The 13,814-nt window shown below is 45.7% G+C and overlaps 4 protein-coding genes across 4 annotated transcripts; 3 read left to right on the top strand and 1 right to left on the bottom strand.

The window, feature by feature from the left end:
• Positions 1–2,488: 2,488 nt before the first annotated feature.
• FOBCDRAFT_254784 (P-loop containing nucleoside triphosphate hydrolase protein) lies at positions 2,489–4,480 on the top strand (the record flags this gene model as incomplete). Its single annotated transcript, XM_031194202.2, has 1 exon — positions 2,489–4,480. The coding sequence occupies one exon, from the start codon at positions 2,489–2,491 to the stop codon at positions 4,478–4,480; it is 1,992 nt and encodes a 663-aa protein (XP_031030823.2).
• A 208-nt stretch (positions 4,481–4,688) lies between these two features.
• Positions 4,689–5,666, bottom strand: FOBCDRAFT_246299 (uncharacterized protein; the record flags this gene model as incomplete). Its single annotated transcript, XM_059610752.1, has 4 exons — positions 4,689–4,737; positions 4,802–5,349; positions 5,397–5,612; positions 5,646–5,666. 4 exons carry the CDS (start codon positions 5,664–5,666, stop codon positions 4,689–4,691), a joined length of 834 nt encoding a protein of 277 aa, XP_059466472.1.
• An 826-nt stretch (positions 5,667–6,492) lies between these two features.
• FOBCDRAFT_287415 (uncharacterized protein) lies at positions 6,493–8,338 on the top strand (the record flags this gene model as incomplete). Its single annotated transcript, XM_059611705.1, has 5 exons — positions 6,493–6,609; positions 6,827–6,875; positions 6,908–7,006; positions 7,060–7,077; positions 7,359–8,338. The coding sequence occupies 5 exons, from the start codon at positions 6,493–6,495 to the stop codon at positions 8,336–8,338; spliced, it is 1,263 nt and encodes a 420-aa protein (XP_059468248.1).
• A 3,237-nt stretch (positions 8,339–11,575) lies between these two features.
• On the top strand, positions 11,576–13,216 carry FOBCDRAFT_234770 (uncharacterized protein). Its single transcript, XM_059609984.1, has 7 exons — positions 11,576–11,829; positions 11,893–12,301; positions 12,398–12,691; positions 12,743–12,823; positions 12,873–12,902; positions 12,980–13,102; positions 13,159–13,216. Exons 1-7 carry the CDS (start codon positions 11,633–11,635, stop codon positions 13,201–13,203), a joined length of 1,179 nt encoding a protein of 392 aa, XP_059466471.1. The 5' UTR covers positions 11,576–11,632; the 3' UTR covers positions 13,204–13,216.
• The last annotated feature ends 598 nt before the right edge of the window (positions 13,217–13,814 follow it).

The raw sequence follows: 13,814 nt of genomic DNA, 5'->3' as shown, positions 1-13,814 counted from the left end.
TAACCGGCGGATTAGTAGTTGGGTCGGTGACGACCAGCGAATCCCCGCTGTTGTATGTTTTTGCAAGTAGCAAACTTATGTCCTTTTTATTGCTCTACACAACTTCACCAGTTCAATCAAATTTATCAGCCATGCTTTGTCACACTCTTCGATCTGACCTTTTAACCCGTATTTCAATACAAAGGTCTCCTTTTTCTTTTTCCATCGCTGGAAAAGTTGCAATCAACGCACTCACGGTTTGCATGTGGTCAATCGACTAACCAACCCATCATGCACCAAAATTCACTGGTGACGCATTATTCAAAGCTCAAGAAGCTCACCGTCACCTCCAACAACAAAAGAACTTCCGGATTGCTTCTGAGAGCTAAGCTCGGCAATTTGGTCTACACACAGTAGATGTCGGTTCGTGAGCGCCATTCACTTTCTCGGGCACCGTTACGGCTGCACTGTGCCCGCCGTTGAGCGCCCGATCAGTATTTACAAATGCATGAGGCTTGTATTATCGCTCGTGAGAATACAGTGCTGACTACCGATTTTGGATACGGTATGCGGGAATGGGACGGATGGCTGATGTTGGGCTTAGACATAGCCAAGGATATCGAGGAGAGTCGCTTGCTGGAAACATTCATATGGCTCTTTTAATAATCTCAAGTAAGACTGACGTACGCCATGTTCAAAGCGACCTTCTTCCCAAAAGCTGGGAAAAGGGGGACTTCTATCAGTTGGGGACTTTTGTTGTCGTTTCGCAAAAGCGAACTATACTGACGCCATGACAAGAAGTTGTCTCGCTCGTTTCCACATTCTTGAGGTTATTGTGAACCATGTTCGTTCAGTTAACTGATAATCCCGGCTAGTTCCGAGTAGAACGGTGTTCGTATTGAGCTTGACGAGACCCTGCAGGCTCCCACGTTATGCAAGCCACGTCTGCCCCTTGTTGACCTTCTGGATGTATTCCATGTCTTCTAGTAAAACCACATGGCGTAAATGATCTGATATAAAGAACATCTATCCTAAAAACATCCGAAAACGTATTTCCGACTCTTCTTCCATCATTCTAGACAACAGCCCTTCCCAAGACCTCTCCCCCTTTGCTCTCATTCCCCCTCCCCCACGCATCACTGCCACTTTGCCCTCCAAACACACAACACTCTGCACTCATCTCACATCAAAAATGGTAAATCTCCCCCAAATCCCTGGTCTCTGCGTCGGCATCTAGGCTACTTACCAACCAGCTGAGAAGTACCCCCCCCTCCTCACATCACGCCCATTAGGGACTCCAATCTTAGCGATGAGGTTACAGTAACTCACTGCTTCATCGAGTCTCAGACCGGCAAGAACTTCCACATCAGATACAGATTCTCGCCCTTATTCACATTCTCTGATGGCGCAGTTGCCATTATCCTCAAGTTCTTCATCGATGGCATTGAATGCCAACAGCTTGTAATGAATCATGAAGATCTCATCGGTGCAAGAGATAAAATTCAGAGTATGTGTTAACGCAGCATCGAGATGGGGGACGGACGATGTGAGAATTACTCTCCAACCTTCTCAGAGATCGCACCTGGTAAGTCCGTCATGATCTCAAATGCCAGCACTAACAATATGCAGTCGAGCTGGCCAAGGGGGCCGGGTTTATAATTCGGTCAGATTTAGCAAGGGCTCAGTTAACAGTGGCTTTAGTGGCTTTAAGCTAGGATGGAATAATGCAGAACGTTGCTACTCCGTTGATGGCTGGGAAAAAAAGCAACATGAGTCAAGTTAGATTACCTATCCGTACACCCACGACGAACCCGCATTACGGGGCGACGGGTCATGGCGGGGGAACCATACTTTTGGTAAAAGATATAGGACGAAAGGGCGTAAAGCTAAAAAGGCTAGCCCAATGAGATCATCCAATCATCGATATGTCTCTGCTAATGTTTTATTCCATTGAGCTTTGTATGGACGGATATATTCAAGCTATTTTGTCAAGTTCGCATGCAGTTAGCTGGAGAGACTGGAAATCTTGATATAAACCCCCGAGATAGATAAGTACCACCCACACCTGATGATACTGTGAGCCGCGACGACAAAAGGCATTCTCTCATGCAACTCTGATCACTTTTAAGACCGTCGATAATTTATGGATAGTGTCGGCTTTCTTATTGGTGACGGAGTTAAACGTTTGGTATGAGCACGCATTACGAGAACCATACAGCGAGACACAGTGTTAGATCGCGTACGGTAACTAGTTTTGGCCCCCTTTTCAATGTGTCGGACAACCCAGGAGGATCGAATTATCCAGTATGGATGACATTGGTTTATCGTCCCCACATCGGTTCAATGCGTGTCTTATAATTTTACCTCTTCCAGGCAGCAATTACTAGTAAGTATTTTTATCTATCCAGGCAACAACATTTTCTCAGGTTTATAAATACACCAGTATTATTCTAGTTCTATACTTACATTCGTATCTTATTAGTCCTTTGTTCTTATGCCTATACTCAACATGTCGCATCCGCCACAACCTCCTCCACTCCCGTCACTTTCTAAACCCGAGGAGCAATTTCAGGCCGGTACCGACCTTCCACCATTGATTGTAAAGCGAGGTGATAGGTACAATAGAGATTTGGAATTTGAATTCCCCAAGTCTAATCCCAAATCCGGCTCAGTCTCATTGCGCGTTATTATCAACCAGTATCTCGGTACTCCTCATGCATCAAGGGCCCATGCCGGTAAAATCTTCAACATACTAGGCCGCCTCCGCTGCCTTCAATATGCCCTGAGAAGATACAACTATGGCTTAGTCGAACGTACACCCGACTTCCTGAAATATTGGCGCCGACATACTCTGCACCTTCTATCTGGATTCGGCATCAACTCAGTGCATAATCATGGTGCTGTTCATATCGCTGGCCTTGACGACTTGATTGTGCAAATTGAAGATATCTATCAAAATGATATTCGAGAGTATGAGACTCTGATAAGCCAAGGCATGACGAACTTCCAAGGATTGCTTGAACTTTTTAGACCTGATGTTCCTGTCAAGGCATCGTCAGTGGCTGGGGGAACCCCGTGTGTTTTTCGGGTGACAGATGCCTTTTTCTCAGAGCGTCGCAATGCTTTCGGTTCGTCTTCCAAAGACTTTCATGTCACTCTGGAAACTGTAGTTGCTGTGGGTGATCACTTCTCGGTAGCTACCTTTACAGAAGTGTTCTCTGGCTGGGTCGGAACGCAGCCACGGGCCCTGTCTGACTTGACCTACCAGCCAGTTGTTGACATTGAACAAGACACCCTTCTGGCACGCGCAGAGAAAGCTGTCAGGTTTGGAACACGTGGTGCAAAGTATCTCGCCTATGCTCCGAGTACCTTCATCCTTCACCCAGCTCGAACTCGGAACAAGTCTACTATGTCTCAGTCAACGCACAGCTCGACTTCTCTTTCAGGCGGCCGAATCATGGTCGATATGGCTAGAAGTGCATCTCTAGGTCATCACCCTTGCCAAGGCGTGGATGGGGCCACTCTAGCAATCATCCAACTCTCATCACGATATCGACATTGGATGTCTAACAGTGACCGTTCTGGTTCAGTTGATGACGATTCTCTGTATCTATGGGATGATGTACCAAAAGAACTCTTGATTACCTGCTGGCCAGCATTGGTTGGATTCAGCTTCTCTGCCAAGGCTTGGGGCCATGTTCTCGTCGATGGCCTCTCGGAAATCAATTTTCAGAATCAGGCCTTCGACCGACTTGTTCTTTCACATGAACGCAAGCAGCTCATTCGCGCCGTCGTTCGTTGTGGAACATCTCTAGACGTTCAGGCTCAGGATCTAATCAGCACCAAACAAGGCGGTCTGATTTTTCTGCTTCATGGTCCACCAGGTGTTGGTAAAACGCTCACGGCAGAAGCAGTAGCGGAGTTATTGCACCGCCCATTGTACTATGTTACCATGGGGGAGCTTGGAGTGACCCCAGACGATCTAGAGACTAGGCTCAGTGATATTCTGGCCATCTGCGCTGAATGGGATGCCCTGGCGGTTCTTGATGAAGCTGATGTTTTCTTGGAAACTCGCAGAACTTCTGATCTGGTGCGCAATGCCATGGTCTGCGTCATGCTTCGGATGCTGGAGTACCATCCTGGCATTCTATTCCTTACCACGAATCGGGTGCGAAGTCTTGATCCTGCTTTTGAGAGCCGAATCACGCTGTCCATTCGTTATGAAAGCCTTGACCGCGATGCACGTGAGCAAATCTGGAAGAACCAACTCAATGATCACTCTAGGGTCGATACCCAGACTATAAACTATGGAGAGCTAGCTAATCAGCAGCTGAATGGTAGACAGATTAAGAACGTGGTACGCTTGGCGCTGAGCTTAGCTATGGATCAGAAAATCATGGTCACACAAAAGGTGCTACAAGAAACTGTCAAAGTAACAGCGCTTGGACTTGAAGATATGAAAGCGGATAACACTTGGGAAAGCTTTACTCATGAGATGTAGTTATGGTGTATTTTGATTATTGAAACTGTTGGCCTTTCGCAAATCTCCTCCATAGTAAAGAATCGCCTACTCAGCAGCCGTTTCCTTACTGCCTTTGTTATCCTACGCATTTATGTATTGATAAGTGGTTCCAAGATGGAGTACTTAATAGTGGGAAGGTCGCTGAATTTTAAATAGTCTCAAGTCTGGAGAAACCTCCTTCCCTTCCTCAAAGTCTTGAATGACCTGTACATGCGCTCTTCTTGCAATGGTGTAAACTCGTTGATACTCGTCAAAGTCAGTATTCAACCATGAATAACCCGAGAGCCAAGCCCTTCTTACCAGTCATGACTGCTACAGTCCATATAATTATGAATAGGGTCAAGTCCCGGCTGATCAGGGCAAGAATCCTCACCCTTTGGACAACCAACAGAAGCTTCCAGAATCGCAGGAGTATCATCAATGAAATCACCATCGCCTGTACAACTGTATCCTCCAAAAGCTTGGAATAGACCGAACCAATGGCCAACTTCATGAGTTGTAGTCTTGTCTTTATCGTCATCCCTTGATATCCATGGTACACCTGGTCCACCTGGCATGGTTCCTGGACTCACGTGGCAGCTGTCATAAATGGCCCATGAAGTTCCGTTGATGCCAGTATTGACAGGATCTTCGACAGGAAGACTGCAGATGCCTATTACAGACCCTTCTGTTGTCATCAGGCCTGTCTCAAAGTATATGTTAAGCTCTTCGTAGTTAACCTGGCGAAGGGCAAGGTCCTTCTCTCTAAGACGGGTCGCGGAGGCCCATTTGGTATCGAGGGTATGTGTCACATTCTTGACAACAAATTGAATGCCATGTGGCGCAAATGTCTCGTTCAGGACTTTGATCTAAAAATCATCAGCAATGGGCCGATCACTCAGGGCGTGCTACTTACTTGACCTTCAAGCATTTTGCCAGTCACGAATCCGGCTTTGTCCTCACTTTCGACCACGTGCAAGTACGTAGAGATCCTCAAGCCTTCAGCCGGGCGTGATAAACTTGAGCGCTTTCCGGTGCTTTGCTCGGCTCGCTGGGTTGTTCGCATATCATGGGCTGCTCTGATAGCTTCAGTTGCCGGTTCAGTTGAGCCACACTGTCCCTGACCAAGCGCCTGGTTGGCCAAGCTTGCTGCGTATCACGTCACCAGCATATTCTTGAGCTTCATGGTTTACGCTTGTTAACAAAACAAAAACGGAGTGCCGCCTCGGGATATTATTGACTTGCCTTTATATCAAGGCAGTGTGTTAAAAAAGGTTTCGTAGTCCTTCCTTCATAGGAAGGTCATATTTCAACAGGTTGCGTTCCATGATGTGACTGGCTCTTAGGGAATTTAGGAGCGACAAGACGGCTTGATTATCTACTTCAGGCAGACGAGCCGTAACCGATGGTCTCGCATTCCGGGCCGATCAGTAATGCGACACTGCGCTGGCCCTTAGCCATGCAACATGCTTGAGTGAATGACTACTAGATTACAGAGGAGTCGGGAAGAAGGTAAGGATAGGTAAGAGTGTCATAAATATTAAAATAACTTACCCATAGTCTGGGAGCTCAGATAACTAACTATTTATTCCAATAGGCCCTAGGTATTCTGGTTATCTTCTGAACTACCTAGATAGTTCTAGAGTTCACTCAGAATAAGAAGTTTACATTTACATAGATTACGTTCCGTGATTTGACTAGGGGAATGATAGCAGCGACATGACGTCTTGATTACCTGTTCCAGTAGACGATCTGCGACTGGGTTGCTCGTATGATAACTTGAAAATGGATCTATTCGTATTTATCCTTGTCTACGCAGCACTCATGTTTAAATAAGTCAGGCATAGAATGGCCACCGATAACCCAGAATGTCGACCCGCCAATGCCACCCACCGGTTGTGAAAATTCCAATTCGTATTTCGAGCGCACCTAAGGCTCGGATCCCATTAACTTTGAGATGCTCGCCCCCCTGCGTCTTGGAACAAAGATAAAAACCACTTCTCATGCATGACATGACGCCGGAGTTGTGCTCGGACTATTTGGCCTGCTGCTATCTCTTCCAAGATTCTTTTGCGTATATCAAGGGAATTATCAGCATCTGCGTCAAGACTCCCGTCCGTGAGAATCTTGTACGTCAGTTTTTGGATCTTATGAGGATTGCCAAATCATCCAGCATGGGTCAATCTGCTATCAATCTGCTGCTAGATTTCCATCTTCTCGAAGCTGCAGAAGTGAACACAGATGAGACATCAGTCTTGCCATATACCTCTGCGCAAGATCGAATGCTTTTTCACGCCTACTTATCTGGAATCTATGCTCTTGTACAAGGCCTAGAACATATTGCAGAATAATGCCAACCATTCTGTCGAATTAGAAGGCTTCCGTAGCTCAGTTGGTTAGAGCGTCGTACTAATACTTCATTCCAAGTATCCGGTAATGCGAAGGTCTCAGGTTCAAGCCCTGGCGGGAGCAATCCCAGTGCCCTCCGATTCGGTTTTTTGTCGTCTCTAAGTATCTATCTAGGTTGTGAGTCCACGAGACAGTGATATCTTTTTGGTGTTTCTCTATATCACTTTTAGCTAAGGCATTCTTAAAAGGTAAGCAGAAAATAACATTCACGGTTATAGCTCCTCTGTTTGTTACCTATACTTATGTACTTGCCTTTTATTTCTCATCTGCCGCATAGCGGTAGGAGCAACCCTATGATGGTCTAGCCATTATTTCATTTACTCGACTAGATTTAGTTCAGTGTTATAAACCAAACTCTCAACTTTTACAATTCGTTTTTATATTGGCCGACTTTGTCAGACCAGAGATGAACTCGTTTCCATTCCGAATTGTTCACTTAGCATGTGTTCCATCCTTCTTTTGCAACAAGAGTCCAGTCGGAGGGATACCCCAGGCGATCTGCCTGAAAAGATGGACATTGATGATAAAGAGTTTTTATATTCCTTTCCGATGTGCCTGAGTATATGCAAGCAATGCCTTGAGTTGGTCGAAAAAGGCGTCTCAAGTCATGTTTTTCTACCATTTGACAGCTTATTTCTACACAAAAATGATACTGCAATTCCACAGGAGATTAGTAAACTAATGCGAAAGGAAAGTTCTCCTGATACGTGGAAAGAGGCTGGATTCCTGTTTGCCTTCGTTTGGGGCAATGAACAGAAAGAAACTTCAATCTCATCGTCCTGGTGGAAGCAAGTCGAGATATCAGGTATATCACCTACGCATTTCCTGGCTATTATTTGTCGGATAATTATTCATCAAACTACCATCTCCCACCCAGACTTAGAGAAGGGATTTGCATCAGAATATGTCACAGAACAATTCATTAGCTTGTTTTATCTGGACACAATCGAAGATTTGTTGGAAGCAGATCTATCAACGCGAGATTTCAAGAGAGAGTTTCTACAGCACTTTACCAAACATCACACATGGTCCGAACTAGAACCAGAGGACAAAGGATCAATTGAACGTGTCCAGAACTGCCAACAGAGAGTTCTAGATAACGTGATTCGACATAGCATGGATAGTGCAAAACATCACTCTTCCGTCCAGGAGACTTCGCCCCAGGCCACACCCTTGCAAACGGATGTCCGAATGACCCAATCTCTTAGTCTTGGTTCCAACAATTCATCCTCGCGCTCCACAAGCTCTTCACATGGTCGTCAAAGATACCTCAGCTCACTGAGCAACAATCCTGCGATAACTCGATCAACAGCATCAGGATCCTCTCGAAGGTCTTCCATGAACTCGTTTCGGAGATTTCAAGCAGCAAATGCAGCTATTACAATACGTCTAAAAGACTATCAGGGTTCGCACATGCAAAGTTTGGATGAACAAGGCAGTAGTACTTAGTCAGAGACTCACTATCTCCTTTGATTTAATTTCCTTACTGTGAAACCGTATTTAGGGTGGCTAGATTAATGAAAATGCGGGTACAGCTCGTTACGTATGTAAAATACACCTCTCCTTATCAACTGCTCCATCTTGAGATGGGAAAAACCACGAGATCTCGGTTTTCTCCTTGATGAGAAGGTCTTTGAGATGCTCTGTGTACCAAGTTGACTTGCCCCTCTTCCTCCATGCGCCAAAAGTCTTGTCGAAGAAAGCAGATAAGCCGCTCGATGGTGGTGCCAGAAATGAGTAATATGGTGTCCATTGTTCGTGTAGTCAGTCGTGGGAATGGAAGATACTGGTATTTCCAGCGTCGAAAGACATATTACGTGACAGTAACTGATAGCGAGCAGTGCCACATTTAGTTGACCCCCTTGGAGATTCCCTGTTAAGGAGCTGTTGCACGAGTCCGACCACGTCTTTTACCACACGGAGCTCACCGACATGGCCCTTCCAATTGACAAGAATATGCGTGCCAGAATCATCCAGACAGTGGTGACGGGATACTGGAAGCGTAGGTTGTTCTATAGGGCACTTCAGATAGGCGTTTATCGCAGGAGCAGCTAATTTATTAGTGTTCCAGCTGACGCCGAGTAGCTGGCCAAAATCGGCAACAGTCACGTTACCCCCACCTTAGGCTTGTCTGCATTCTACTCTGTTCATAACACCAGTATCGCCCACGCTCTCATCACAATACTCCTATGTCCACTTCAAATGCAAACCCGCAAACCTAAGATTATCATATTACGGCTTAATTCCGTGAGGCTACGGTCCCTAAATTACAATCTCACTGTCCATTTTACTGACGGCCGACCAGCTTTCTTATAGCCAATTTACTTACGGACCATGGCCACGAAACCAGGTTTACGGCATAGCAGTCAAAATAGCTCCTTTTGAAAACTGTGGTACGTAGCTAACACATCAATTCTAGTCGCTGGGCTGAATCGCAGCATCCGTTTCGGCCGTTGCACCTGGACAGATCCCGTATTTTCATGACGTTACATAGCTGTAAACGGAAATGGAGGTAGGTGCAACGAATCATCTCACACCATTTCCTTCACATTGCTTCTCACCCCACCGCTTTAGCTCGGCTAAAAAGGTCCGCGGAGGGGGTTGTGGGCTGAAATAAGGCGACTTGGCTGACAGACTGCTCCTACCTGCCGTCGCGCTCGTTTTGATTGGCCCCCGACCCCAGTCGTGACCCCTCTGTTGCCTTGTACCGCCCAAAGAGATAGTCTTCAAAACCTGAGTGCTCAATCCCCTGGAAGCTTGCCACGTCATATTGCATTTGTCACAAGGCAGCAACGGATTTTAGGCAGCCGGCCATAAATATGCACGCTGGCATAGGCCCCCTTGCGTGTCTCTGTGAGCAACAAATACAAAGGAAATCATTTTCTCATCGCTACTCAACTACGAAGTGCTCATGACTTCTAGCTGCAACTAAGAGCTTGCAGTATCAATACTAGATTTCAGCTTTTCGTGGGCCTGACACCTCGCGTTCCGTAAAACAGGGAAAACGTCTTCAATTAGAGTAACATTTATCAAGGTTTGGGTGACTTTCTAATTTTTAATGTCTTCTTAACTCACATTGTTTGACAGATCCAGAAATAGAGGATGGGGATAATGGCTCGTCAAGTTGCAGAGAGACTTCATGAAATCGCGTGGCGGCTCGGAGTCGCCCACAAGCACAATGACCCTGGCGAGCTATTATTTCTTGCCATTGCAAAGTTTAAGCTTGACATCGTAAAAGAGCTAGTCGAACAATTCAATGTGGACGTAAATGAACGTGATGGCATGGGTAGGACGCCCTTATCACGAGCTGTGGATGCTGGTCATGAGGAAACAGTTGAATATTTACTCAGCAACAAAACCATTCAAGTGGATGCTGCAGATAAAGATGGGTTAACACCACTATGGCGTGCTTTGAAGCAGTTCGGACCCACCAGAACGTTATCGATTGCTGCTTCTCTGATTCGGAGGGCAAATATTAACACCCCAAATAATACGGGCGAGTATCCGTTATTGTGGGCAATTGAGAATAGAGTCGGACCATCAACTGAACAATGGAGGAAATACGACAGCCTCCAGGTAGGGCCACCCAAGAAGTCTGTTCTTTCCCTTTTACTGGATAGGGAAGACCTGGATGTGAACCAGATAGATTTCAAAGGTCGGAGCGCGTTATTTTTGGCAGTTAAGACTCAAAACCGGACAATTCTCAAGGAACTGCTGAAACGGGAAGATATCAAAGTGAACTCCTTCGATGAAGACTGGCGGACGCCACTATCCCTCGCTTCAGCGACATGCCATCCTTCAATGGTTGAGACTCTGCTCCGCCACCCTGAGATCGAGGTATGTTCTGTCGATAAAAACGGCAGAACGCCGCTGGTCTGGAGCATTGTGAATGGCCGGATCAAGAACATGAAGCATCTCTTGAAGATTGGCAATCAAGCCATAAATATTCCAGACAAAGGAGGGCGAACACCCTTGTCGTGGGCCGCTGAGAAAGGGCGTTTGACAACAGTGGAGCTCTTGCTGAATCGCGCGGGTGTTGACAAGGATAAGAAGGACAATGACGGCCGAACTGCCCTTTCATGGGCTGTAGAGAACAAAAGAAGTGGGAATGAAACCAAAAACGGGTTCTTTACTCCCCGGCAGGAAAATGAGCGCATCGTCGAATTGTTGATCGGGACAGAGGGTATCGACAACAACTCTCAGGATAAGAACGGTAGGACACCGTTTTCCTGGGCAGCTACAAATGCCGATTTCTCAATTGTGACGAACCTCATTAGTTCTGGTCATGTAGCTATTGACCGGCCTGATTTCAATGGACGCACACCTTTGTCATGGAGCGCAGAATACAAACATATTGACGTGGTAGAGTGCCTCCTGTCGAGCAAAGATGTCAACAGGAATTGGAAGGATTCTAGTCAAAAGACTCCACTTTTTTGGGCTACTTGTGAAGGAAACCAGAGAGTGATGAGAAAACTAATCGAAAAGGATTCCGATACGTTGTACGCAATGGTGTCAGAACAACCGGAGCAACCAAAACAGGTCAAGCTGCTTCTCGATGCCGGTTATGACGCGTGCCAACTTGATCCTCGTGGCCGAACCCCACTTCATTTTGCAGTTTCAGCTGGGAATATCGAGTCAGCAAAGCTTCTGATTTCCTATGGGCCAAGATCCATCAATATGAAAGACGATGGTGGCAGCACACCCCTCAGCCTCGCTGTTACTAAGAGTCCAGTCCTGGCTAAGATGCTTGTCGAAAACGGTACGGAAACCGACAATATTCAACCAAGTGCGTGGTTCCATGGGAACAAGGACAGCATGGATAGTATCATTTGCGTGTCTAAACAAGGTGCAACACAGCGTTTGCAATACATGACTAGGGACAAGTTTATGCAAGAGCTTGCAAAGCCTCTTGCTTCTGACCACCCAAGAATGCGTCTTTTGTATGTCAAATGTTACTGTTATATTCTTGAAAAGTGGACCAGGCTAATGCTGGAGAAAAATAGTTTATGCAAAGATTCGCCACCACCGTGGGAGCATGGAAGTTTACTTGGATTTAATAAATCCCCAGCCGACGTTAACCTTCGCATGGATATGCGACTCTATAGCGATCCTAACAGTTATCATAAGAGTCTTCATTTCCTTTTGGAAACTTCATTTCCTGGTAGCTTCAACCCGTGGTACTTGAAGAAAGCAGAAGACATAGATTCGGGGGCAACCACCATTTCATGTCTCGCAATACAACATTCGAAATCGAGCCCGGGGCCAGGATCTCAATCGGCCGATTTTCTTAGCACACTACAGAACAGCAAGATTCCTGATGATGGTGCCGAATTCCTTATTCAGTTCTTGAACGCAGTTGAGACAAGATGGAGTAGGCTTTTGAGAAGAGCTGAAAAACATATACGCGAACGGGTGAGTGTTCCTTGAATGGTTTCCATACGTGCATGAATCAATGTGTGCAACCCATTGTATAGATATGATAACATATTGCTTATCATGTCGCATCAGATTCGACTCGACAAGGAAGCGCCCAGCCTCAAGCACTACCAACAATCGAACAAAACTACCTCGAGCAAAGACTTTATAGACGAGCTTCAGAGCGACGTCTCAAATTTATACCAGCTTCGTGACATTATAGAGGATCATGTCAATAAAGCTCGTAGGTTTGTTGAGAAATACTGCTTTCCATACAACGAAGGCAAGGGTAAACAGCTAGCCTGGGATACAATCGACCAGTTAGAGTTGCGAGTAAACACTAGAATTAACAGGTTTGAGCAAATACTGAGAGATACATTGCAATTTGTATTCTAGTCGATATGACTACGTAGGTTAGCTTGACTGACAACTCTCTAGGAATTTACGCGAATGTCCATGGCAGAAGCACGCCGATCCACTGCTCTTGCGACTAGCATGAGACGTCTTACCTGGATGACTGTAAGTCAGTATATTCGGCTCGCCATATTCACCACTGATTTTACGATAGTTTATCTTTCTTCCAGTGATGTTGGCTTCCGTAAGGTGTTACCTTTGGCTTGCTAAGTCCGTATACAATTTATGTACCTCAAGCTAATTAGACTTTCATGGTCCTAGAGCCTATTCGGGATGAACGTCGATGTTTTGAAAGATAACCCTGATTGGAGGTGGTTCATTCCCACTGCGGGGGCGACAATAACCCTAACTATTTGTGGTTGGCTTATCTTTGAGTACATGCCAGTATGAACCTATTATTTAACTCATCCTGTTGGTTTAGATATCTAATATGAATGCAGGCTCTTGGATATTGGATTGAAAGAGGCAAGGGAAGGGAAGGTTAAAACGTTAAGTCTAGTTATCAAGTCTAAATCCTGTTGCCTTCTAATTTCCTCTACTTCCTCTTATGCTTTAATTTCTTGCTCTCCCTAAGGAGGCTCGTAATAAGAAACTCATGGAAGTTGCTTCTCAATGGACCCGCCTTATCTCGGGGGACTTTGGATTTCTCTATTTGTCTGACGCTTGGAGAAAAGTGCAGGGAGCCTGACTTTCTCCTTGATCTAACCCTATTTAAGGCCGAGCATCCTCATAACCAATTTTATCTAACCCATATAACATCAGGCAAGACCGGTAATCAGAAGGCTTCACTAAGGATTAGTTACACTGTTCCCTAAGTTTCGTAATGGATTAGACGGACAGTTCTAACCACTAGACTTAATTATCGGCAGGAGAAATGCCGAGTAACTCTAGAACTTATACCGTATTGACCCTAACTAGACGAGTTAAAATCCCCCCCTCTTCAAACAAACCTCTATAAGAAATACAGAATTATTAGACGAACTTCTATCCTACTCTATCATCACCTAGTTTACCCTATAATAAGGTTAGGCCTATTGTGGCACCAAGCTGGGTAGCTGCTACAGGGCCTATAAGCTGCTGGAGCTTCTCATAGGTC

Source organism: Fusarium oxysporum, chromosome XII, assembly GCF_013085055.1.
Source record: "Fusarium oxysporum Fo47 chromosome XII, complete sequence".
In the NCBI taxonomy this organism is placed as follows: domain Eukaryota; kingdom Fungi; phylum Ascomycota; class Sordariomycetes; order Hypocreales; family Nectriaceae; genus Fusarium; species Fusarium oxysporum.
Note: the sequence above shows the minus strand (reverse complement) of the source record. Positions and strands in the feature narration are given on the sequence as shown.

Excerpts from the sequence above, each read along its gene's own strand:
- FOBCDRAFT_234770 (XM_059609984.1), top strand. The coding sequence starts at position 11,633 with ATGCTTGTCGAAAACGGTACGGAAACCGACAATATTCAACCAAGTGCG. Across the intron at positions 12,302-12,397 it reads AAAAACATATACGCGAACGG|ATTCGACTCGACAAGGAAGC; the intron begins GTGAGTGTTCCT and ends ATGTCGCATCAG. Across the intron at positions 12,903-12,979 it reads TTCCAGTGATGTTGGCTTCC|AGCCTATTCGGGATGAACGT; the intron begins GTAAGGTGTTAC and ends TCATGGTCCTAG.